At 33.8% G+C, this 25,860-nt stretch overlaps 1 protein-coding gene across 1 annotated transcript in view; it reads right to left on the reverse strand.

The window, feature by feature from the left end:
* The window catches only part of LOC145277718 (fasciclin-2-like), a 674,167-nt gene that overhangs the window by 240,020 nt on the left and 408,287 nt on the right, over positions 1-25,860 (reverse strand). The window contains exon 5 of the mRNA XM_080129418.1: positions 21,447-21,589. Within this exon, the coding sequence (XP_079985544.1) occupies positions 21,447-21,589 (143 nt within the window). The remainder of the gene's footprint in view (positions 1-21,446; positions 21,590-25,860) is intronic.

Consider the following 25,860-nt stretch of genomic DNA (forward strand, 5'->3'; position numbering starts at 1 on the left):
TTTTCCCTTCCCCCTCCCTTCACTCCTCACATTAAAAATTGGCCTTGTGCCTAATTTGCTCGGTGGGGGAGCAAATAAATACCATCTGTTCTGATGCTTCACTTAAGTAATTGGTCCTTGGTCAATGTAGGGGAGACCGTTCAAACCGAGATAATTACTATTTGTTGTGACAGTGTCAGTGTCCCCCTCTTCGGGGGAGCTGGTTTTCCTCCACATGACAAAACGACCTTGTGTCTAATTTGCTTTTATGGTGAAAGAAATAAACAGCTACTTTGGACTTAACGGACTGAGCATACAACTCTCGGGTTCTTTATTACTCTTCTACAGTGGGTGCTGGCAGTCTTGGCAGCTGCTTTAGTCTCGGTACATCTATTACGTTGGAAGCAATTGCAAAAGCGGTTTCTGTGCGCAATGGCAGCAGCACATTCTGAAAGGAACCACGACTGGTTGTTTTTTCTGGAGTTTTTTAGAGGGTATAAAGTGGTCTATACGTACAGTTAACCATTCCGTCAGATCTAATAATATGGAGGACACATTCTTTTTAAATATAGAACGCAAAGGTAGATTTGATATAAATGTATGAAAGCTATCCCAGTCAGCCATAGGGTATTAATATACTGTATGATGGAGAGGCATGTCGGAGGACTTAATAGAGGTTGTTTTTATTTTAACGGAGACAATCCTAGTGGGGACAGAACAGAAGACGAACATAGCTAAGGGCAAATTGTGATGAAAGGGTATAGGAGAATTTAATACTGACCATCAGTGTCAGGCACATGGATGGGTTCGTATGCAATCTGAGTTAGATTATAAGCAATGGAAAAGTCGTGACAGGACCTATTTTATTTCTGACTAGCATTTCAGCCCGGCGTTGTCCTGGTGTTTGGAGGAGTATGTTGAGCAAAAAAAAAAAGTGGATGTAGAAAGGCAGGCTCGAAGCCGTACCGTGAAGGAGGAAAAGAATGGGAAAAAGGTGGCATTTTTGCTTCTACGACCACCGTCAAACTGGGAGTGATGTAGGTTTAAATAAAGGCTAGACAATCGAAAAGAGGTGATGACTTTCGAAAATAGCGGCGAAAAAAGCGACAGCTCCCTGTAGAAAAGTGCTCAGTTGAAAATCCATCGCCTCAGTTGAAAGTTTTAGGCAGACATGCAAACATACATGCATACATTTATATATTGATAGCTGAGAATTTCGAACAAAACCGATTATAAAGCCTGCCCTATCTCTTAATAACCTTTATGTAAAATTTCAAATGTTTAAATCAGATATTATCTGAGTGATTTGGTAGAGACCGCAGAGGTAATTTTTTTTTAACTTTTAACTTTTACCCGTATTATACCCCCCTTAGCATTTATTCTTTTGGGCTCAAATCCAGTTTTTAAGTTAGATCCATGTCCAAGGAACCGCTATATTAAATTTCAAGTGTTTAGATCCAAAATTTGTGGAAGAGTTTGGTAGAGTTCTCAAAGGTCAAATCGTTGAACTTTGACCCCTTAACAGCCAAACTTCTTGCGGATACCGATCACAAAGATTTTCCCAAATCTCAGTACTCTGTATATCAAATTTTGAGTCTTTGCACTTAAAATTGACAGAGTTATTGTGTAGCGAAATGTACACACATAAACATACATGTTCACTTTTATTAATCCTCGCGCGAAAGAGCAGGACACAAAATATTTTAAATAATAATAATAATAATAATAATAATAATAATAATAATAATAATAATAATAATAATAATAATAATGATAATAATAATAATAGAACAACAATAACAATGACTTTCGCTGGCGAGGACAACTATTGACTGTAACCAGTCATACGTCCTTTTGAAATTTTCGTCTCTATTTTTCTCGTTATGCACTGAATATTTGTTAATGAAACCCATATGAAATGTGTTCCTTATTAAATTTTAGAGATGTTCTATTCTGAAAGAAGTTTTAAACAATAAATCTAAAAACATATTTTAATGCTTTGGTTTAAAAAATCAGATTTTCTCATTATTCAGACCTGTATTACAAAGAGTGCGTTGCAAAAAATGAGTTATGGTGAGAGGAGAAATACAAAATGAAACAGAGAGAATATTCAGACCTATAATAATACCAAGAAGGAGTTGCAAAAATTAGTTGTGGTGTAAGGAGAAATACAAACTGACATAGAGAGAAGGAGTGTTTTAAATCTTAAAAAGATAAGATACAAGTTAGAAAAGCATTTAATCCAAGGCATGAAAATTGTTAAACAAATTTTTTTTAGTATAGGCTTCAAAAATAAAGGGACAAGATTCAATTTGAAATTTATTCATCTTCAAAGTGCACTTTTATAAAGTAAGGTATAACAATTAAATTTAAATTGAATCAAAAAGAAAATTACCATGTATTTATTTTATGTAATGTACATTTTATTGCAATTTAAAAAACATTATCTTTCATCTAGCAATTAATGATATAGATATAAAATTTACAATGATTTTTTTAAAACGTGCAACAGAATGTACATTGCATAAAATAAATCCAAGGTAATTTTGTGATTCAAGTTAAATTAAATTTTTATACCTTACTTTGTAAAATTTATAAAAGTGCATTTTGAAGATAAATAAATTTCAAATTGAATATTGTACCTTTATTTATAACGCCTATAGTAAAAACATTTTGTTTTACAATTTTCGTGCCTTGGATGGCATGCTTTTCTAACTTGTAAATATATATATATATATATATATATATATATATATATATATATATATATATATATATATATATAGAGAGAGAGAGAGAGAGAGAGAGAGAGATAGATAGATAGATAGATAGATAGATAGATAGATAGATTATATAAATGCTTTCTCGGCGATTTCTTCCTCTTTTTAATAAATAGAATATTTTACATTGAACATACGTTTATAAAACTGTTCTTCAGTTGCTACACTTCAACTTTTTCTCTATGAGTGGAGGGGAAATCCTTCACGATTGAGACAATTTTTATTTTATTTTTGTTCCTTTTCGCCACGTTTCTAAACAACACTGGTGTCTAACCCTGTCTCGTGGGGAAACAATGTAAATAGGAACTCTCCAGCTTTTAAAAGAACAACTATCAGCCCAACTCATCAATTATTTGTTTTATTCACAATTCTTTTTTTAGCATTTGTTTGTTCATTGATTCTTAAACGATGTTAAACTTTGCAATGTGGTTTCTGATTGATACGCACCTGTCACACATATAAGGAATATTGCTCAAACGCAAAGATAAACAGTTAACTAAGAATTCAAATAAAGACGTGTAAAAGAAAAAGCGTCAAGTAAATCATCACCATTTTATTTTATTTCAATTCTTATCGAAATCGTTTCCTTTTCTTCAAAACCCATTAAACTTTGGGTCAAAGTCAACTCTCAAACAATATGCAAAATGTCAACCGTTCACTATCGCAGGCGTTTCGGAAATGGATAACCGAATTTCAATGGACTTTGCACTAAAAGATTATTTCCTTTAATATATCGATTCCCATGTAAATGTTGCAGTGTCATTGTTATTATTATTATTATTATTATTATTATTATTATTGTTGTTGTTGTTGTTGTTGTTGTTGTTGTTGTTGGCTCACAAGAAACTTTCAAAAAGGTCATCAAAGATCTTTCCTTGAAAACAATTTGTGGTATTCCCTGGAAGCTGAGCGACAACATGTCTCCCCAGATTTCCAGTACTCTCCACCTGTTTCGAAAACATTAGCAAATAAATTAGCGGTATCGCAACAGATTCCTACAATTGATTTCTCACTGGCAGAGGCCATTGAACTCCATTGGAATTTGAATGGCAATAAGCCACCCCCAAGGCCCCAGTTCTCTTCACACTTGTCCAATGGGTGCCTGGTCAGAGCTCTTTCCTAGGTCTTTCCATTCTCCTTGACCTTTCTAGACTATTTGGCATCAGTCTGTTTTGGGGGATGATGGAGCAATGGGAGGGAAGGGGGGTAGGCGAGATAGATTTTTGAGATATGCAGCTTTAATGTTCTTGGTTCCATGTAACGCTTCTTCCTGTTTTGCCTCTCCATCAGTTTGTCTTGCCCACACATGTAGCTCATGTGTATTAAACTCCGCATTCAAAGTTTTTCCTTAATATTTCAGCTGTTTTCATTATCTTTATTCGTTGTATTGTGTAGCCATTCCTCTGATTCCAATTTCTCCCATTCTATTTTCAAAGTTTTTCCGAATTGTTCATAATGTTCCTACTCCTATTATATTGATTTTCTTCATCATCCAAATCCCTATTATCGTTATTATTATTATTATTATTATTATTATTATTATTATTATTATTATTATTATTATTATTATTGTTGTTGATATTATTATTATTTGCTTCAGAAGAGTTTTCTCATATGTAATTGTCATTGATTTCTTACTAGATGATATTTTTGCTATTTATATTATTATAGACATTTCATATTGATCATGTTATTATTAATAATTATTTATTCGCTAACAGTTTTTACAGCTGTAATTTTCTGTGATTTCGCACTAGTAATTAGTGTTGTCATGGTTATTACCATTATTATTCTTATGTTGTATTTCTTCTTCTTCTACTTATTATTATTATTATTATTATTATTATATCTACTGTCACATTTTGTGTCTAACTGTTGTCAATGCCGATTTTATGCTATAAGCGGATCATACCAATTAATATAGGCTATCAGCATCGTTTTTTACAAGCCTCTAGCTAGATGTTCTGGATTTACATCAAAGTCTTTCCAAGTTCTCCAGCATGGCAATGGATCCCAGTTTTCTCAACCCATATGCCAAATACTTTTGTCACTTGTCCCGAGGCTCCAATCACAACTTCTAGTTTCTTCAACTTCTATATTTTATATCTATTTTCATGTTTTCCTACTTTTCAACCTTCTCCTTTACTATTTCATCCACAGTCACATCAGCTAGCACTGCTATTTCAATGATTATTGCCTTGTGTTCAAGTTTTTCAACAAGACTAAATCTGGTTCTCTTGTTTCTATTCAAATTGTTACATTAGATATTCATATGCTACAAAAATACCTTATCACAAACCACTACTTCTTCTGAAACATGCTCGTGTCATTGCTTACTGTAATCGACCTCACTTTTCTTGCACATATCCCAATGGACCTACCTCACAACACTGACATGACAGCTTTTATATTTCTTTCAAGCTAACTTCTCGAAACTGCTGACAATATGTTGGACATTCTCACCTTTCTATCCGGACAGTTGGCATAGGGGACTTTCAGTCTTTTATAACGTGATATTTCATATAATTCTGTCTTGAATAATTGCTTTTGTTCGGCACATATTAGAGCTTCAGTTCCAACTTCTAAGCCTCATTTTCCCAACCACTGCAAAGTATTTTTCTTTCCAATTGCTTCTCGTGGGTCTCTATAGAATTGACCATACATTTTCTTCTCAATGCATTTGTCTTTTCGCCTTTTGTTCATTTAATGCATATAATTCCTTTCTCCTTAATAGCTTGCTCTTTTGCAATTTTTCTAATAGTGACATACACTTTATAAGCTTTTCGTTGCAGTTAGAGATGTATTTTCTTCTTTTTTTACGCATCGTTCTACGCCTGTTATTCCTCGACCTCCCTCTTCTATTAGGTACTAGGCTGGGTGCGCGGTGTTGCCCGATTGTTTGGAGGTGGGTGTGTTCATCAAAACATCTAAAAGAGGGGATGACTTTCGAAAATAACGGCGAAAAAAGCGACACCTCCTTGTAAAAAATGCCTAGCTGAGGGTAAAGGAATTAATGTTTTTAGAAATTTTATCGGTATTTGTCGTCCGAAGTGTCGAGCTTCCAAACGATACCGATCTTGTGAAAATCCCTCGCCTCTGTCGAAAGTTTTAGGCAGACATACAAAATACATACATACATATATTCAAACAGACAGGTGAGATTTATATTACAGATAACCGATCAACATCACTATTTAGCTGAAAACCTTCATTCATTGTCATTGTTTTTCTTGTGTTCTTGGTCAGATCTCTCCGCTTGTTTTCTTTTACATTGAATAATGTTCTACTCTTCTTTAAATATAGATATTAACCAAGTGCTATTAACCGCTAATTTTCTTTTTTATAGTCTGTGTTCGTCAACGTGACGTCATTTCATATTTCGAATGCATTTTACATGCGCGCGTCCGCGCTTTGTTACTAAATGAATATGTGTAGCTTTTTAAAACATATATTGTATACGAAGCTTGGCAAATGCTCACATGGTTAGTTTAACCGAGTGTTAAATCTTACTGCTTCAAATGTAATCATGAGCGATTAATAGATTTATCTTCATATCCATTATCACGTGGAATAGCCCTTTCAAACACAAGATGAATCGCGTACGCATATACTGTGGACATAGTATCGTCTAAATCAGTAACTTGGTCAATAGCGACTAGATGTGGCTTCTTCGTGCAGCAGATCCCCGTTGCACGCACTGGTTGGTCTTCAATTCGTGGCTGGGTTTCCGTCGCTGTTTCTCGTGCCAGGGTTAATATGCCCTCGCCTCGCCGGGCTGCCGTATGCTAGAAGAAAAATTCACAATTCGTCCTCCGCCAGGAAGACAATTCCATGCACAAAAAAGAAACAACTCAGTTCTTCTAGTCTACTGATTACTTTTCAGGAAAAATGATATACAAACATATAATTGTATACAATTGTCTTTACAGTACAATGTTCAACAATGTCCGTATTTAGATTTCACTTTTCTTTTTTGATATAACGGTAAAATTGACGTAGGAAGGGAGGAGTGGCGATTCTCTACATGTTGCTCTGTCTCAAACTCTCAAACTCAACTCTAACTTAGCTGTCGTTTTTCGATTGTGTGCTCTATTAAATATTCACGGGTGGGGTAAACTGGGGTTTTACCCTGAACCAATCATACCTAAAAATGTCACCCCAGGGGAAAGACCCCGCTGCGAGTATAACTTTGGATCTGCAAACGTTTCTCATGACCTAATGGGGGCACCCCTGTGATCCCAGGTTCAAACCCTGCACTTGAATTATAAACATACTTTCTCCCAAACCCTGAATCATTACTTGTTTGGATTACAAACTTCAAAAATGACATTGTTTGTCGACTTTCATAAAAATAAAATCCTACTCTTTTTTCTCGGTAGTTTTTCGCTGTCGTCCGGGCACACCGATGATAAATAAAAGAATAAAAGAATCATATCGGCCCGGCTTTCTCCAGTACTCTGGGAGTCTCAACCTCCCCCAGTAGAGAGCTCAACCTCTTCCTGAGACGGTCACGTCACATACAGCCATCAACTAATAAACATGCTAACAAAAACAAGAAATTCAAGCATGTTTCTGATTTTTTTAAGATGGGGATCGATTAAATGTATTATTTGGATTCTTCGGACTACTCTTCTCATCGAGTGTGATTTTCACAAGATTTCGGTCGATATACCGTCCGACCTTCTTCAGGCGTGTCTTGTCAAACTCGGAAATGTTTCTGTGGAACTCGGGAATATGGACGGAATTTCGAATAGGCCCTTTACTTCATGGGAAAAGCATGCTCTCGTACCGTCAGCAACATTATTGCGAATTACTAAGGACCTCTATCCAGCCATGGCTGACAGAACAAGACCTCGTGAAAAAAATAAAGAGTTCCTTCGAAATTCCATCCAAATTTCCGAATTAGACAAGATACACCTGAAGAAGGTCGAAGTATACATTGACCTAAACTTGGTGAAAATGGTATTCCAAATGAAATCAATAGTTTGATGAATCTAAATAATATTAAAAGTCCAAACACAGTCTCATAACTGTTATCGGGATGATTATATTTTATAGCCGACTTGCGTTGCCGAACTTGGATTATACTGTTATCGAGCTAATCGCCTTCCAATGTGCGGATTGAATCATCTTGAAACTTGATGACTTGTAAAGTCCGTTGAAATAAATTGCCATTTATCTTTCGATAAAGGCGCGTTGCTGCAAGCAAGTCATGCAACCGATCGTTCGTTTCACGTAAAAGAAAGCATTAATCCCGTCGTAAGAAACGCTGAACGGAAATCAAAGAAAGAATAAAGGGATGAATGGGGCATCATTTTAATGATCATACCCGTCACTCAAACCAAAGAGAAACAGATTTATATGTTTATGCCATTTTGGATCATTAATCCTGAATCAAGTAAAAGGGTGGCTTCAAAATGTTCTAAAAATCTCATGTTATACAGATATATATTTTATACAGATATATATGTTATACAAATATATATTTTATGCAAATATATATTTTATGCAAATATATATTTTATGCAAATATATATTTTATACAAATATATATTTTATGCAAATATATATTTTATACAGATATATATGTTATACAAATATATATTTTATACAGATATATATGTTATACAAATATATATTTTATACAGATATATATGTTATACACATATATATGTTATACAAATATATATGTTATACAAATATATATGTTATACAAATATATATTTTATACAGATATATATGTTATACAAATATATGTTATACAAATATATATTTTATACAGATATATATGTTATACAAATATATATTTTATACATATATATATATGTTATACAAATATATATTTTATACAGATATATATATATATATGTTATACAACTATATATTTCATACAGATATATATGTTATACAAATATATATTTTATACAGATATATATGTTATACAAATTAATATGTTATATAAATATATATGTTATACAGATATATATAGTTTATACAAATATATATTTTATACAGATATATATATATTATACAAATATATATTTTATACAGATTTATATGTTATACAAATACATATGTTATACAGATATATATGTTATACAAATATATATTTTATAGAGATATATATGTTATACAAATATATATGTTAATCAAATATATATTTTATACAGATATATATGTTATACAAATATATATTTTATACAGATATATATGTCATACAAATATATATTTTATACAGACATATATGTTATACAAATATATATTTTATACAAACATATATGTTATACAAATATATATTTTATACAAATACATGTTATACAAATATATATTTTATACAGATATATATATGTTATACAAATATATATTTTATACAGATATATATATGTTATACAAATATATATTTTATACAGATATATATATGTCATACAAATATATATTTTATACAGATATATATGTTATACAAATATATATTTTATACAAACATATATGTTATGCAAATATATATTTTATACAAATATATGTTATACAAATATATCTCAGTTTCTAGTTGAGTTGTCCAAAGGTGTGGATCATAAATGCCCAACAGTTTTCTTTATTGTTTTATAACTGTTCAATGACATGCGGGAAAACATTGCTGATCGTCTATTTAGTAAGTGATCTGATCTTGAATGGGTTTCTAACTTATCCAGCCTCAACAGATTCATACTCGCAGTGTTATCTTAAACGTGATGTTTATATAAACAAGAGAAAATCTATTGGTATATCAGATAAATATTTTATGCTGTTTGTTGCATCTTGTTTCTAGGTGCGCTTTTTCATGTCAAAATGACTACTCTGTACGCACAGCCTGAATAGGTTCGGTATTTGAACTCAATTTACCGTTAGGTATATCTGATAAGTAGTTTGCGTAGTTTCTTGCATAATGTTGTCAGGTGCACTTATTTTTGTACAAAATAGTTTCTCAGTACAAACAGCCTGGATATTTTACAAGACGATAGTGTGTGATTAGTGAGTTCTTGCCAAAGTGGAAACTAGTGTATTGCCTTGTCATTTAGGATAAAGATTGTAATTATATACATTTCTGCAAGTAATATTTCATTTATGACAATTCTCTTTCACACCATTTAACTGTGAGCACCTTAACACACACGATAAGAGATCATCACTGAATACACAGATTATGGCTGTACTGTAATAATCTCATCATTGCTCTGACAAAATAAGGAAAGAGGCATATGCAAGTATTATTGACAATTTTGTATATCGTATCTATGCGTTATTATTACTGAAGCAAAGGCTGTTGGATATTTAAAATGAAACTTGGTGGGCAACTCACATAAAGACAAAACTTGATCCGTAACAAAACGACTGAAGTTCAGAAATAAACATTTATAAACGATTCTATTTATAAAATTGAGGGGAAACATTTTCATGTCTAATATTTGCTAACGGTATTTCAATGTGATTTGAACGTAAAATGTGTTAGGTAAAATGATTAATGAGATATTACTGGGGTCGGGTTCAGACCTCTATACGTGAAGTATAGACGATTGCTTGCTTTAATGATTTGGCATCGAAAGCGTTTAGACTAAATCAGTTGTCAATATTAATGAGGATAAATGTAATTCAGGAACTGGAGAAACCGGCCCAGTATAGTGTCCAAATTTTTATCGTAGACACAGTTCACTCAGAACTAACCAAAAACTACTGAATCTTAACTTTTTCTGTTTTGTATATAAGATATAGATAAAACTTTCGTCACTTCGTGAATATTCGAGCATATCGACAATGGAACCAATCGAACATCTTTATCAGAGCAAACCTTTTCGTGTTCGTAGATTCTAACTCTACACCCCGATAAATATGATAGCTGTAGGAATTGTATCGTTGTAATGGATGGTCTATGATTTATTTCCAACTTTTATTTCTAGTATATGTTCCCACGACTTGCTACTGCATTAGATATTCAACTTTTTAAAAATGGTCTAGTCGATATATTTACACACTATTGCCTTGCAGTGTATTATAGCCGTTTCTTCGGCACAACCATACAGCCGGATGTGACTCACACTCTGCTTCCCGATGGCAGACTCTGTACCTGTTGCCATTGCAGACACCTCTCCTATTCTTAAATGTATTGGTCATAAAGCCTCGATCTTGGGTGGATATTATCCTCTCCTGGGTTAATAAGCTTGATAGATTGGGAGTTAAACGTCTTCCCGCCTTCCTAAAGCAATGGTGTGTTGAATGTGATGGTTTGCTGTGTTTTAATCTTCACATAATAATAATCAGCATTAACAAATTTAAAAAAATATAAACAATTACGAGTGAAACAAGTTGATATGATAAGCACATGATTTCTTAAGTTATTGATGAATGATAATAGCAATACTGAATTCGAAATGTATACAATGTGTTATTGGTTATATCAGTTTCTTGTAAGATATCTATACTCCTATCAATTTGCTATTTTGTGTATTGGTATTCAAATTAAATCCCCTTTTTTTCTATTTAATAAAATAACACAACTTTGTAATATATATGCCATTCATCTGCAAATGATCTAGCGAATTTGCATATTTTTTTAAGAATTTATTTTAAATAATTCCCTATAAGTTTTTTTTTCGGTTTTCTTATAGGATGATAACATCTCCTGAGTCAACAGTCAAATACCAGCGACAAGTGAAGCGTGTGTACAAGGTAACAATGTTGAGATAAGCGGAGAGCACATACAGCGCCTAGAATTCCCAAATAGTCACCCATGTGGTACTAACCAGGTACAACGTTGCTTAACTTCAATGATCTGAGTAGAACTGGTGTGTCAACACGATTATGCTGCATATATATATATATGTATATATATATATACATACATATACATACATATACATACATATATATACATATATACATACATATATATATACACATATATATACATATATACACAAATATATATACATATATATACACATATATATACATATATATATATATATATATATATACATATATACATATATATATACATATATATATACATATATATGCATATATATACACATATTATGGCAATTGCTTAATCTTTATAGACGTTAGCAATCCCAGTATTCCCCACAAACCTCCTCATAGTTTGCAGGTTAATCGTCAGCGACACCCAAACCACGTCTGTGGGCTAGAAGATGAGTGTCATTTGACTTGCACAGTCTGTCACACATATGGAAGTTGTGTGTTGAAACTTGTTTCACTTCTTCATCCGTTTTCTTTTTTATTTTGGTTCATTTTGCTTTTGCTTTTTTGTATTATATTATATACGATATTATTTATATTTCGGTCTCTAAGTAACTCCTAGATTTCATAAAGAAATGATTGTTGTTTATACATGAAATAAAGAATGAACTTTATTCAAAATTAAAATTCAGCTCAAACATTAATAATTCATGAAAGTGATCATTTTAAACTGATATGTAAATATGCATCAGAAAATCATGTAGAACTGAATCGACAAAATTGACTAATTTTGTTTTGTATTAGAATATTAATCGACATATTATCTGTTCTGTCACTAATTGTTGCTTTCTGGTTTGAATATCGACATAAAAGCGCTGCTATATAATATCTATATATGTTTTAATAGTTGATGAGAAATTATAGATGGGAATTGTGTTCACTTTGAGGTCAGTAAACAGATAAAATGGCGGAAACAGTTTTTGAAAACAATGAAAAAAAAACAATAAAATATGCTGTGACGAGCAACTTGCAAACATTATGATGATGTAGATATTTTTTACACTTATGTCTCCAACAAAAGTATGCGTGACGATTTATGCAGCAATTAAATTTACTATATTCTTAATTAATATGTTTATAATATCCTGCTTTTGAAAGAGTTAAGTATCGAATTGATTAAATGGTATGTGTAAATAACCGATTGCTCAAACCCGAAATAAACTAAGAACGCTAAAAAAACACACATTGAAGTTGCGATAGAAATAAAACAAAAATAAAAATAATTTTGTGACATAAAAAGAAATGAAACTGAACGAAATCTCAGAATCTTCTTCCTCAAACACACACGCACGCATACACACATGAATCCACAATCAGTCGAGCATGTATTAAGTCGGATTGAAAGTATGCACAAGAGGACACAACCAGGAATTCTATAGAAGGGACAGGAAGAAAATGTGGGAGCTAGGGGAGGCTTACCGCCACCCATATCCAAAAAGATTACGAATGGCGGACTGTTGCTATGAAGCAAAGTAAATAGCAATGTTTATCGAAGCAGCTGGAAAGTACTGAAATCCGACTTTTGCAATTCAGACTGTAGGGAGCAATCACATACTATGCTCTGTGTGATACTTCTAAGTGCGTAAATAAATATACAGGATCAAACGATCAATGAATCGCAGCTTTTTTAAAAAAAAAATTATTGAAAATAATAAAATCAGATTACATGATGTAGTGAGTCTAACAGCTATTTTATGTAACCGTCTTCAGCCCCAATCAGCGTATCGATACAGGTCCGGAACTGGGAGCATGCCTTTTCCACATGCGCCGGCGGAAGTTAGGCGAATACACGGCGGATGGCGGGTATCACACTGTTTTTTTGTTTTGTTGGAGGTCATGTTGGTGATGTTCTACAGGTATGGTCAAACGAAGTATCCCATCGGTTTCAAGATGTCAAGAGAGAAGGAGGGCCAATGATAGGAGAGTACAAAGTCGTAGTACTCCTTCTTAAGCCAATAACGGGTCTCTTCAGACTTGTCATGCTTCTACACCCAGGGTCTAGCAGCAGCATGATTGCACCAGGGGATCACCACACTTTTAAGAAAATCAGGTGCACTTTGGTGTTGACTTTCAATCCTACTTCGAAGATGTGAGGCGGCATGTTGTGGCCCTCATTGTAAACCACATCAAAGACCGTAACCACGATCGGAAACTTTGTTTTCACCACCTTGGATATGTCTCTGTTATTCGTCGCAATCCAGCTATGCATTTTGAGGATGTTGCCCATTATCCTGTTATTATTACATTGATCGGTAGAGAGCATGAGTTGTACAGCGGCACATCCCCGACTTTGCTCGTTGAAAATTGTGTTACTTTCAGAAATGATAGAAGGTTTGTATTGCTCTTTGTATTTATACACAATTGCCAACTAATCGATAGTTTGCAACAAAGTAAAACGGTTTTCACCAAACGGAAAGGGAATAATTCTGTCGTTCTCGTATCTTCACTCGAGTAGAGAAAATAACTCTGCCTGAAATAGAAAAGTATTTAGCTCCCTTCGTGATCGTGTTCTGGTGTCCCTACATGTACTCAGGCTGGAGACATTTAGACTATGTCGGTATCTTTTGTTATAATCTGAGGTTCCCGGACGAATGATGATTATAGAGGAAACTTTGGTCCTTTAGAAAAGATACGTAGAGTTTGTAACAAAGTAGAAATATAATCCCGGAGAGTATAAACCATATTTCGACTGGAAAGACAAAGAACATAGGTGGATCTTAAGTTATTAAGGCTTATTGTCATATAAATTCTAGTTAAAAATAGCCCCAAAATTTCCCAAGGCCTTAACATATAAAAATTGGAGTTCAGCACCATGCAAAACTGCTAAATATATATACACAGAAAAATTTGGACAAATATGGTAAAATATCCCAGAAAGTGTTTTTATTAGACCTAAAAAGACCCTTGGGCACATCTAAGAGTTATCCGGAAGTATAGTCAAACACACAATCCGTTAATTATAACTTTTCAGAAAGGTTTATAAAAATCTAAGGCATCATTTCTTTTTAATAAGCTCAAAATTGTCAGTTTAAGCCATTTAAATCCGAAAGGCACCCCTAGGGGGCAATCGTTGTATTCTCGGAAAATCCATCCTGTTCATTTTTTACTCATATCATTTTTAATATTTGTGCAAAATTTCGAAAATTTCCAAGGCATAGTTATTGAGAAAAGTGCGGATAGACGAACGGATGAACGGACGAACGGACAAGGGTGAATTTACAGGTCCATACTCCCTTTGTCGGGGGACCAATAACATCGAGTGTTGCGAGATATTAACAGAAAAAAATCATTTGATACTAATAATCTAGGTGATTTCTTTCAACTCAAACTATTGGAGACACCATCTGCATTTGATAGTGCGTGTGAGACTCATCCTATTTAATGAATAAGAGAATATAAATATCGCTTTTCTAATTCATGTGGAAACAGAAGCAAAAAGAAATAATAAATAAAATACCAGGTTGACAAGAAACCTCTTGCGGTTTTTAACTTTTAAATTCAAATGAACATATCTTGACTCAAACAAGCAATTATTGGTCGAAATAAGCGCCATCAGAATTAACACACTTTTGCCAGTGCAAAGCAAGTGGATTTGTGCCACTAAAGTAGACCTCTTGTATTCTGGTTGCGATGAAGTTGCTGAAAGTGTGTTTTATATCGCTTAGTTTTTTAAGCATTTCACACACAGAAAATTGTTGAGAAGCTTGGAAAAGTGGTAGTCGGTAGGTGAGATGTCTTGAAACTATGGCGGATGAGGCAAAAATTCGTAGCCTAATTCGTTAAACTTATGCATGATCGGTTATCAACGTGTGGTCGAGCATTGTCGTGGAGGAGAATTAGGCAGCTTCTCTTAACTAATGCTGGGTGCTGTTGTCGAAATTTCCGGTGCATTTCATCAATTTGTTGAGTACTTCTATGCCGTAATGTTTCGCCTGCATTCAAAAACCTATTATGATTAGACCGGTTGCTGACCACAAAATAGTCAACGTGACTTTCTTTTGGTGCAACTCTGTTATCGGAAAGTGTCGTGAAGTTTTGTCGGCGTCTTACCACTGAGCTGCGCGTCACGGGTTGTAGAAAAATAAAAACACTTTTCATCGCAAGATATAACTCAGTCAGGAAACGGATTGTTCTCCTTGCATAAAAATAGGAAGGATGACACTTCATAACAGTGTTTTTTATTGATATCGTTCAATTTGAGAGACACCAATTTATAAAGTTTTTTTGTGTGTCCAATCTCTTTCAAGTGATTGTAAATCGTCGTATATGTTGCGTCTAATTCAGAAAAAGGTTCTTGATCAGTTGTGCGGGGATTGGCTTCGAGTAAGGCTCTTAATTGATCGTTGTTAATATTCGATGGTGAGTCACTATACTCAACGTCTTCAGCCTTTCGTTTCCATCACGAAATTTCTTAAACCACCGTAGTTCAGTGCGGTCAGTAGTGGCTTCGTTGATATCGCGAGCTGTTTTAGCAGCTGTTAAGCCTAGAATTACTTGAAAGCGGAAAATTGTACGAATTTGCTATTTTTTCATCTTGTATTGAAAATTCCGCAAATAGAAATAATTGTTTTAAAACAATTGTAATTTAAACGATTTAATAGAGCGAGAAACTCTTTCTAAAATATAAAACGTAAAGGTATTATAACGAACACTTATTTGAAAATCCATCGTTTTAAATCAAACTTTAAAATTCACCAAGAACTTTCTTCTCACGCTAATACATATAATTCTTTAAAAACAAGATATAAAAGCGGTGAAAAAATAGCCACTCATGGTCTTATAGCCAATGTGTAGTATAACGCCGAATGCAGACAAAAAGATGCACTGCAGATCTTTGTTGGCCATGTTTATTATTTTCCATCAAATGAATCGGATATTTTTTTGCATTCGTTTTCTTGATATTTTTTTTCTTGAAAGGCATCAGCTATTTACGGGAGCAACTGTATGAATGTTGCCAAAATAGGTCTTAATTGCTACTGTGGAATGACTGGGATTCGAACTTGGTACGCCTAGTTTGTCCGACCATGTCGTTAACCACTGAACCAGCGCCACCTTCCAGGCTATTACAATGAAGTATGCACCAGAGACTTGAATCTGAAACAGAAAGCGCCATAATGTCTACTAACGACCAGAACTGACTCGAAATGTAAATCGTGCTATGAAATAAAACGTGAATTAATCGATCACATATCGAATTGCCCTTCTAAAAAATCAATAGAAATCGAGACTTAATAAAATTTAATAATATGTGAAATGAAAAAACAAAACAAAAAACATGTACAAACTAAAAAACACTCCAAATCATAATAACAGGTTGGAGTTCTTGAAAGACTTCAGAGTTCAAATATATTGTGTTAGAAAATCTACCAAATAAACACTTCTTTAACGATAAACACAGACAAACCAGTTTCTATAGGAACGTGTCTCAGCGTGTTACGATGTCTATTCAGATCGATATGTGTATACTCGATAATCTCCATATTCCTATGAAAGAATTTGAAAGTATTTCCAAATATACAGGTGCGCGAGTTGAAGTTAGCAAACCGGGGCAACTTAAAATAGGAACAATAACCGTACATTTAATAGTACTGGAGTTGCACCACAAAAAATGATGTAAAAAATTTTACGACACGCCATAAAACCGAACATATTATGTGAGTCATCCTTTTTACATATATACGTGTCTACGTATGTTAGTTTATTGGATATAATTAATATCAAAGTTTAGCATTTGAGCAATTCAAACCACAAAATGCTACCCAACACCACGTAATACCAATGGCCATCGACAGCGACAGATTAAAGGTAAGCGGCTACTGCGATAACGTGAATTCATTTGGTCTAGTTATCGAGAGAGGTGAAGTACACTATATATCTGGGTAGACTTCTTGTCATTCAGACTCCAGGGAAAACCACAGGTTATTGCTAGTGAATGATCATTGCTGATGGCTTTTGTGAAAACATGAAGTAAATAATAATAATAATGATAATAATAATAATAATAATAATAATAATAATAATAATAATAATAATCTATATAACTATAATAGTGAAAATGTCTGTGTGTGTGTCTGTCTATCTGTGTACATTTCCCTACAAAATAACTCTGTCAATCTTCTGTCTACAGACTCGAAATTTGACATACAGGGTATTGAGATTTCGGAAAATCTTTTTAATCGGGTTTCAGCCAGAAAATGTTTCTGTTAAGGGGTCAAAGTTCAGCAATGTCATCTTTGAGAACTCTAACAAACTCCTCCGCGGGTCTAAACACTTGAAATTTTATATATAAGGTATTCAGACATAGGGCAATCTTTTTAATCGGTTTCTCTAAATATTTTCTTCCAAAGTTCAAAAGATTTTAGCTTTGCGGTCTCTACCAAACTATTTAAACAATTTTTGATCTAGACATTTAAGATTTTACATAAAGGGTATTCAGATGTTCGTTCAAGCTTTTAAATCAGTTTTTGGGCGAAAATTAGGCTGGCAAGAAGTCAAAGTTGAAAGAGTTAACCATTGCAGACTCTACCAAACTCATCCGCCAGTTTGGGGTGTTACCACTTGAAATGTTAGGTATAGGTTCCTTGGATATGGGTCAGACATTTTAATTTGATTAGAGCTCAAAACAATAAATGTTAAAGGGTCAAAATTAGGGTCAAAGTAAAAAAAATGACCTCTGCGGTCTCTAGCAACCTCTCTCTATGGAAGTTAACGAAACCTATAATATAGAAAGGCATTACCATACATATGCCCATTTTTAATATATACATATGCACATAAATTATTTACAATACATAGGGCCCGAGCAAAGCGGGGCTGGACTGCTAACAACAACAACAACAACAACAACAACAACAACAATAATAATAATAATAATAATAATAATAAGTGTGGAGTATCACATTGATAAAATAGCAGAAATTTCCGTGTCGACGCTATGAGCAGATATGTGGGGTTGTATAACACATAGTTATTTCAAAAGGAATACAAGAGGTGTCATGATAATATTGCGAGAAGGGTTTACTGTGTCCACTAGAAAAGATGGTTGGAATGCAGCGAAAATCGTGCATGTATGTTTCAGCAAGTGTGGTGGAAATTGCTAATGTGCAATTATTATGGAATATGAATATCTAATATGGCTCTTGGATTGAAGCGAGGAGGCCTGATTTAATCTTGTTAGGAATAAGGAAAACAAGAGAATAATCATTAATATTGCAGTACCAGCTGATAGAAATGTAAAAAAAAAAAAAAAAAAAATGGTCGAAAAGTATTAAGTCGTAAATAAGGAGATAAAAAGATTATGTGGGTTGAAGAAAGTAGAATCTGTACCTGTTGGGACCTGAGCCCTTGGTACTGTGACAAAGGATTTGACAAGTGGATTGAAAATAATTGGGATTTATTGAAATATAGTAATACTTCAGAAGACCGTCTTATTGAGAACCGCCAGAATTTTGAGGAAAGTCCAAGACGCTTGAGAAAAGAGGATGTTGATAGTCTATGCCCATTTGTTATGCTCCGTTTATCAACATAAAATCGGGCAGACACAACTTGTGGCAACAGAATTAATACTATCTTTCGGTAGAAAAAAATCTGCAAAGATTATCAAAAAGTAATAGAGAATTCTGACACTCAAGTGAGACTTGTTGCTTTAGTTAAAAAAGCAATTTATAACAATAACACTACTAATAATTACAGGAAATCTGGGTCTATTATGTTCTACGTTTTTTGTTTTTTAGATAATTTTATATGTCATTATGATTAGTTTTACAGCTTAAAGCCAAAGTACTGTTCCAAAGAAGACGTGTAGAGCCAGATATCAGTGCACAGTGTCAGTCATTCTACACTCTTGTTCTATATTAGAAAAACCACAAGTGGATCAAGTGATCCCCAGTTTTCATAAAGAAGAAACTGCATAATCTTGTCAGTGATATTAGGTTGGTGCAAAAATAATGTCGTTTTTATATGCATAAATAAACGACAAAAAACGAATATTTTTGCACACACCTAATATTTACAAATGATCTCAGTAAAACTCTGTAAACCCCTTGCACGATTTGTCTGTCGTAAGTGTTAATCAAAAGGCTAGGTATAAAAAGTAGGATCGACGAGCAGGGGTTCAACCGTCGGGTTAGGGTTAGGGTTAGGGTTAGGGTTAGACCTGGTACAATGTGAGGGGATTCGGAACAGGATTAGATGTTACATCACAATATTTAGTCGCTCCAAATTTACGTTCTCAATATTTTGAATGAAATCCCGAAAATGGTGATTATAACTGGTAAGTTGTTCGCAGCATATGTCTTTAAAAGTGGGGGATGTTTTTAAAAGCAAAAGTGGGAAATGCGTTGCGTCTCTTGTGATGTTGAAGGGTCTAGCTAGCGGTGATGTAATTACATCACTGAGGACTAACCTCGAGACAAATAGTTGAATCAATCGATAAATCCATTATTATGTCAATATGTTTAAATGCTTCGTAAAAAATACAGTGTAACCATAACAAAATTTAAATGCTAAATAAATGAACACATTGGCATTACGATATAATAACATGCGAATCTTATACCAAAATTAAAAATAGATTTAAAAAAATTAAAATCTGGAAAAAGAGGAATACAAATTTTTCGAATTCTTTTAGATAAATAATGATTATTATTTGGATTCATTGAATAATTGGTCCTATCTTATCGTCACAGGATTTCGGTCGATGTAACCACCAACTGCCTTTCAGGTTATCTTGTCGAAGGTTGCAATCTTTGTGTCGAACACGAAAATCTTTAATCTGCACGGTATTTGGAACGGGACACTTTATTTAATCCACGAGAGTAACATGCTATCGTTTCATCAGGACCGGGTGCATAGTGTATAAGTTTCTTGCGAGAATGCAGTTGTAAGTTACACCTTTCTGTGTGTCGATGGTTCAATCCACAATGGCGGCCGGCACTCAAAATACAATAGTAAATTACTTACTGACTAACAGAATGAGGGCATGTTACTTTCATGGATTAAATAAATAGTACCGTTCGAAACTTCGTGCAGACCCGAGTCCGAGAGAAAGATTTCCAAGTTCGATAGAAATATTCTCGACTCCGACAGAAAGATTGCCTGATTTTGACAAGATACACCTGAAGAGGGTCGAAGGTTTCAACAACTAAGATGTTAAAACAACACTAAAGATGAGACCGATAATCCGCAGAATCTAATACTTCTTTTATACTCCTCATTCGTACGCCAAATAGGTGGCACTCTACATGCTACAGTAATAAATTAATATATGTAAAATCAAAACCAGATGGAGGCCAGGTTTTTTCTATTAGGCGAGATAAAGTTGAAAGTTCCATAAGAAGATTAGAAGTTAAGTATTTTACCAACGCTTCATGGTATTATGTCACAGAACGACAATTGCTAGTAATACGTGGCTGATAAGCAAAATTAATCGTTCTTTTCAATCGGACCAGTAAGAGAGTGTGATCGTTATAAATGAACACTAATTTCTCCTTTATGAGCCTTGTTTTGGGAATTATCTGTACATATTCCATTAACCTGAAATAAACGGGAAACAACTCGTGAGTATTGTCCAACATCAGATAATCTAGCGATGTCTTTTTTATTGGCCGTCATCTCCGCTTGTCTTTAGAATACTACAGCAAGAAGAAAGTCACAAAGAAGGGTACAGAGACGTCATTTTTCATTGAGCGATAACTTACAACGGATCAGTAAACCTGGACTTGTGTTTTGCACTACAACGCGTCGTCTAGAAATATTTTATTATGTTCTGTGGTCAAAAATTGGTTCAACGTCGGTCTGAATTATTCTCAAGTATGCAACAAAAACAAAGTATTTAATAGACATGTAACCGGAATTATATTAAAATGCTATGAGTATTATAGATAAAAATATACTTACGGTAAACAGCCACGAGGACAAATGCTTCTGTGAGCAATGACCGTTTTTGTCCGGTAGCTCGGCATGTGTATTTACCAACATCTGAAGCTTCGATATTTTGAATATATAAGGTTAACGTATAGTGGCCGCGATTGATGGACACCCTGTAAGTAAAACACAAAAGACAGTACATATAATCGTTTCAAATTGATAAATGGAATTTGTTAAAAGCAAAAAAAAAAAAAAAAAATAGTCTATATCTTAATGCACTTATAATCTTCGATCGTTTTCATCATGAACATCCCTCACAGTGAAAATGCGATATGCCAAATCATCCCGACCATTTTAATGCTGAATTCATTTATAATGAAAATGGAATATTCCAAAAATCCCACTGAATAATAGTTAAAGATAAGTTAGTTATCGCCAGACCACCACCATCAACAGCAATCGCCACCACCATCCGACGCCACCACAATCGCCATCATAATCATACGCCACCATCACCACCATTGCCACCATCGCCGTCTTCTGTCATCGCCGACCTCATCGTCTTTTGCCACCGTCGTTTCCCGTCACCGCCGTCATCGTCGACGCAACTGTAACCAGCACAACCACTACCGTCTTCGCCACGACAACCGCCACCACCGTCGCCACCACTGACACCACTGCCGTCATCGCCGCCACTAACGCTTCCACTGCTACCATCGCCGTACTTGTACAATATTTTACTCAAGAAATAACGTACTTATACATTATAGTACCATATAAAAACAGAAAAAAATTACATGTAACGTATATGAAAGTTATTTAAACCAAGTATCTGGTAACATTATCGAGTAGTATGACTTCCAATTTTTTCTCATATAGATAGAATACAGGGGACTATACTGTGCAAGTACTTTATTATTGTGAGAGCGGATGAAGGGAATGGAAAAGTCTCAGTAAAGGAAATGGCTGAAGCCGATCACGATCTTACAATTACTTTATTTCATATATGTTTTTAAGAGCGGGGAACTAAAAAGTGTTGGTCCCGAAAATGCCTTAAGCAATTTAAGATTTAAAATTGCTTTATTTCATCTAACAAAATCAGACATTCAATTTCATAATGATTTAAGAATTGTCATCTCATATATATATATATATATATATATATACTTCATTTACTCACATAAAATTAATATACGAAAGTATAGATGTATGCGTAAACTTTAAGTATTTACTTCAAATAACTGTGTTCACAAACTAAAATTTACTCTAGGATAGCGATACAAAATAGTTTTAAAACTAACAAAAACAATAGAAAAGAAACAAATAAACAAATTAAATAAACATGAATATACATAAACGATCACACATATATGTATGTATATATATGTATATATATGTGCATATATGTATGCACACATGTATATTTATATATAAACTAACAATTAAAAAAAAAACATTAACCTAGTTTTAAACAAATCCTTTCTCCGATAAAATGCATGCCCATTGGCTGATAGGAAGGGGCGCGGTGGATACTAGAAAGCGGATTGGCTAACTAAATCTTCAATAGAAGAGTACCATATAAAAAGGATAAACAACCACAGAATTCGCGCATAAGCCTGAGGAATCCTAGAGTGCATGAAACGCCGAATATTCAGTGTAGCTTAATCACCATATATATTTTATAAATATATATATATTTATATATATATATATATATATATATATGCAAGTCTTGACATATTATCTGCCAACATACTACATTTTTATTGTTTCTTTAACCAAATCCCAAAAATCAGACTCCTTACTGATTCATTTTATTTTCTTAGCACTACGAATTAATTGCAAAAGTTGACGTGTAACATGTTTCTATCAAGTCTTATTACTTACATGCTAAATTATCAAATTATTCAGAAAAGATTGTGGCATAGTAATTACTAACTGATTTAAAACTCACTTTGATTAAATTAAATCTCTCAAGAAAAGTGATTTCTTATAATAGTTCTATCTTTTGTAATAATATATCGCAGGCAGTTCTCTATATTTCTCTACAAAAGTATTTATGTTTTAATTAGCAGTCTGACTTAAACTAATACTGCACTGCTTATTCTATTGCAGGCATTCTATTGTTTGCCCATGGGCTGTTTTTTTTTTCAACTACCGTAGTATTTCCACGTGTTCGGCTAATGTCAACACTATTTGATATATGTTGGAAAAATGTTGTGTCTTCAATTTCTGCCAACCCATAAATGTCGTTAACTTCTCGTTGTTCATCTTTATTAATAAAGAATAAATCTCATGAATGGGAATAAAGGCACTGCAGATAAAACTGTTATGTTAGTAAGCTAACGTAAGATTTTATTGCGAAACGATTATAAAAAAACAGACAGATACAATCAGTCAATCATTTCCCAATACAAAACGGGTAGACGACTATCAATGTATGAAAGCTTGTGTGATTCACTCTATTACAGACAGCTATGACCGACTGACATATAATCAACATAAAAATATTAGTATAATTATATATATATATATATATATATATATATATATATATATATATATATATATATATGTATATATATATATATCTTAGTGATGTGACGATTCTAATATTTTTACAAACGCCGATACAATTAAAAATTCCGTACTTTTCTGACACTTAAAAAATCAATAAATATTTATTATTTTATCATTACTACCAACAGGGGAAGAGTTAGTTTGAAACAGAATCACACACGAAGGATAATTAAAGGAATTGTTGTTGGCATCGGAAAATAGGTACACATTTTTTTCTGATCGGATATCCATAAAAATTCCGATTTTTCTGATTTCCGATGCCAATGCCTATTAATCGTCTTAACACATTGCCACTTTGATGTAGGGGCTATTATTAGGGACAGAGGCTACAGGGGTACTAGGTGGGGAGTTGGGCAGCAAGATGTCGGTTCACGTTACACTTGAACTTCCGCATTTCAGTACAGTTGTGGAAGCAGGAACATGGCAGGGATTTCCAAAGTCTAGCGGTTCTGGGGAAGAAACTACTGGAGTAGAAGGCTCTCTTACATCTTGGGATCTCTACTGTGAAGGGGTGGGATTTTGCTGCTTGTTGGGTTTGTATGGGATATTTACGTAGAGGGGGTACAAGTGCTTGCAGCTTCTCGGAACATCCACCGTTAAAGTACTTGTAGAACAGGCAGAGGGATGCTGCATTACGTCGATTGGACAGAGGCTGAAGCTTGGATGATAGTTAGGGACCTATTCGGTTGGCAACTCTCTTTTGAACCTTGTCTAGGAGTGAGAGACTAGTAGCAGATGCACCGGCCTAAATATGACAACAATACTCCATACGTGGGCGAATGGTGGCCTTATAGATGTACAGTATAGCTTTCTAGCTCGGTAAAGAGAACCTACCTTTTTCGCAGCGGTCCTGGCAATGCTCTCAATGCAATTGGTCCAACTCATGTTTCCTGTGAACGTTAGGCCGAGGAGTTTAAAATATGTGCTTTCAGATAAAGAGTCTTTGGCCATTGCTATTGGTGGTAGAGAAGGTTTCTTGTAGTTATCGATGGAAACAAGTTTAGTCTTGGCAGCATTGAACGTGACCATCCATTTTTGTACCCATTCCACTATAGATTGGAAGGCATTCTCTAGTGTTTCAGTCATTTCTTTAGATATGTGTTCATTTGTTTTCCTGTCGTGTCTTTTATAGAGCGTAGTGTCATCAGCGTATATACCCATCTCACAGACAATTTTGTCAGGGTTGTCATTTATGAATATTAGGAATAATAGAGGTCCAAGGATAGACCCCTGAGGCAATGAATGTTTTTTGGAGTCATTTAAAGATTTTGGAGTCTGTCTCTATCGCGTTGCGTCAACCTTCTTTGTGCCGGCAAAAAGAAACATCAAACGCATTATTTCTCTTTGGGGAACTTTTAATCTTTTCTCCCGCTTTTTTTTCCTCACTCGTTGTGCCAATATTTTAATCGTTTTTAAACGTTAATAAATTTATTTTAGTATCCCCGTACTTTTGGCACATTTAATAAGTTCCCCATTAGAACTCTTTATTTTTCGACACAATATTATTTTGTTTGCTATCAATTTTCTCCTGACGAGATGATAGCCGAAAGAGCTCTCGAGAAACTTCCGCCTATTATTTTTAAAACTCTATATAAATTCTGTACCTCCAAATATTTATATATATATATATATATATATATATATATATATATATATATATATATATATATATATATAATTGAGGAAATGTTATCTTGTAGAGATATTTGATCATCCTTTTTTATTTATAAATAAATATTTTTATTTATAAATAAATAAATTCCATATTATTTTTCCCATTTCAACTACCTTTTCAATTCAGTTGATAGACAACCCAAATACAGTATCTTAGTCGTACATTCATATATTCCTGGATCTTATATCA

Source organism: Euprymna scolopes, chromosome 6 (assembly GCF_053919585.1).
Source record: "Euprymna scolopes isolate OS-2025 chromosome 6, ASM5391958v1, whole genome shotgun sequence".
NCBI lineage: Eukaryota > Metazoa > Mollusca > Cephalopoda > Sepiida > Sepiolidae > Euprymna > Euprymna scolopes.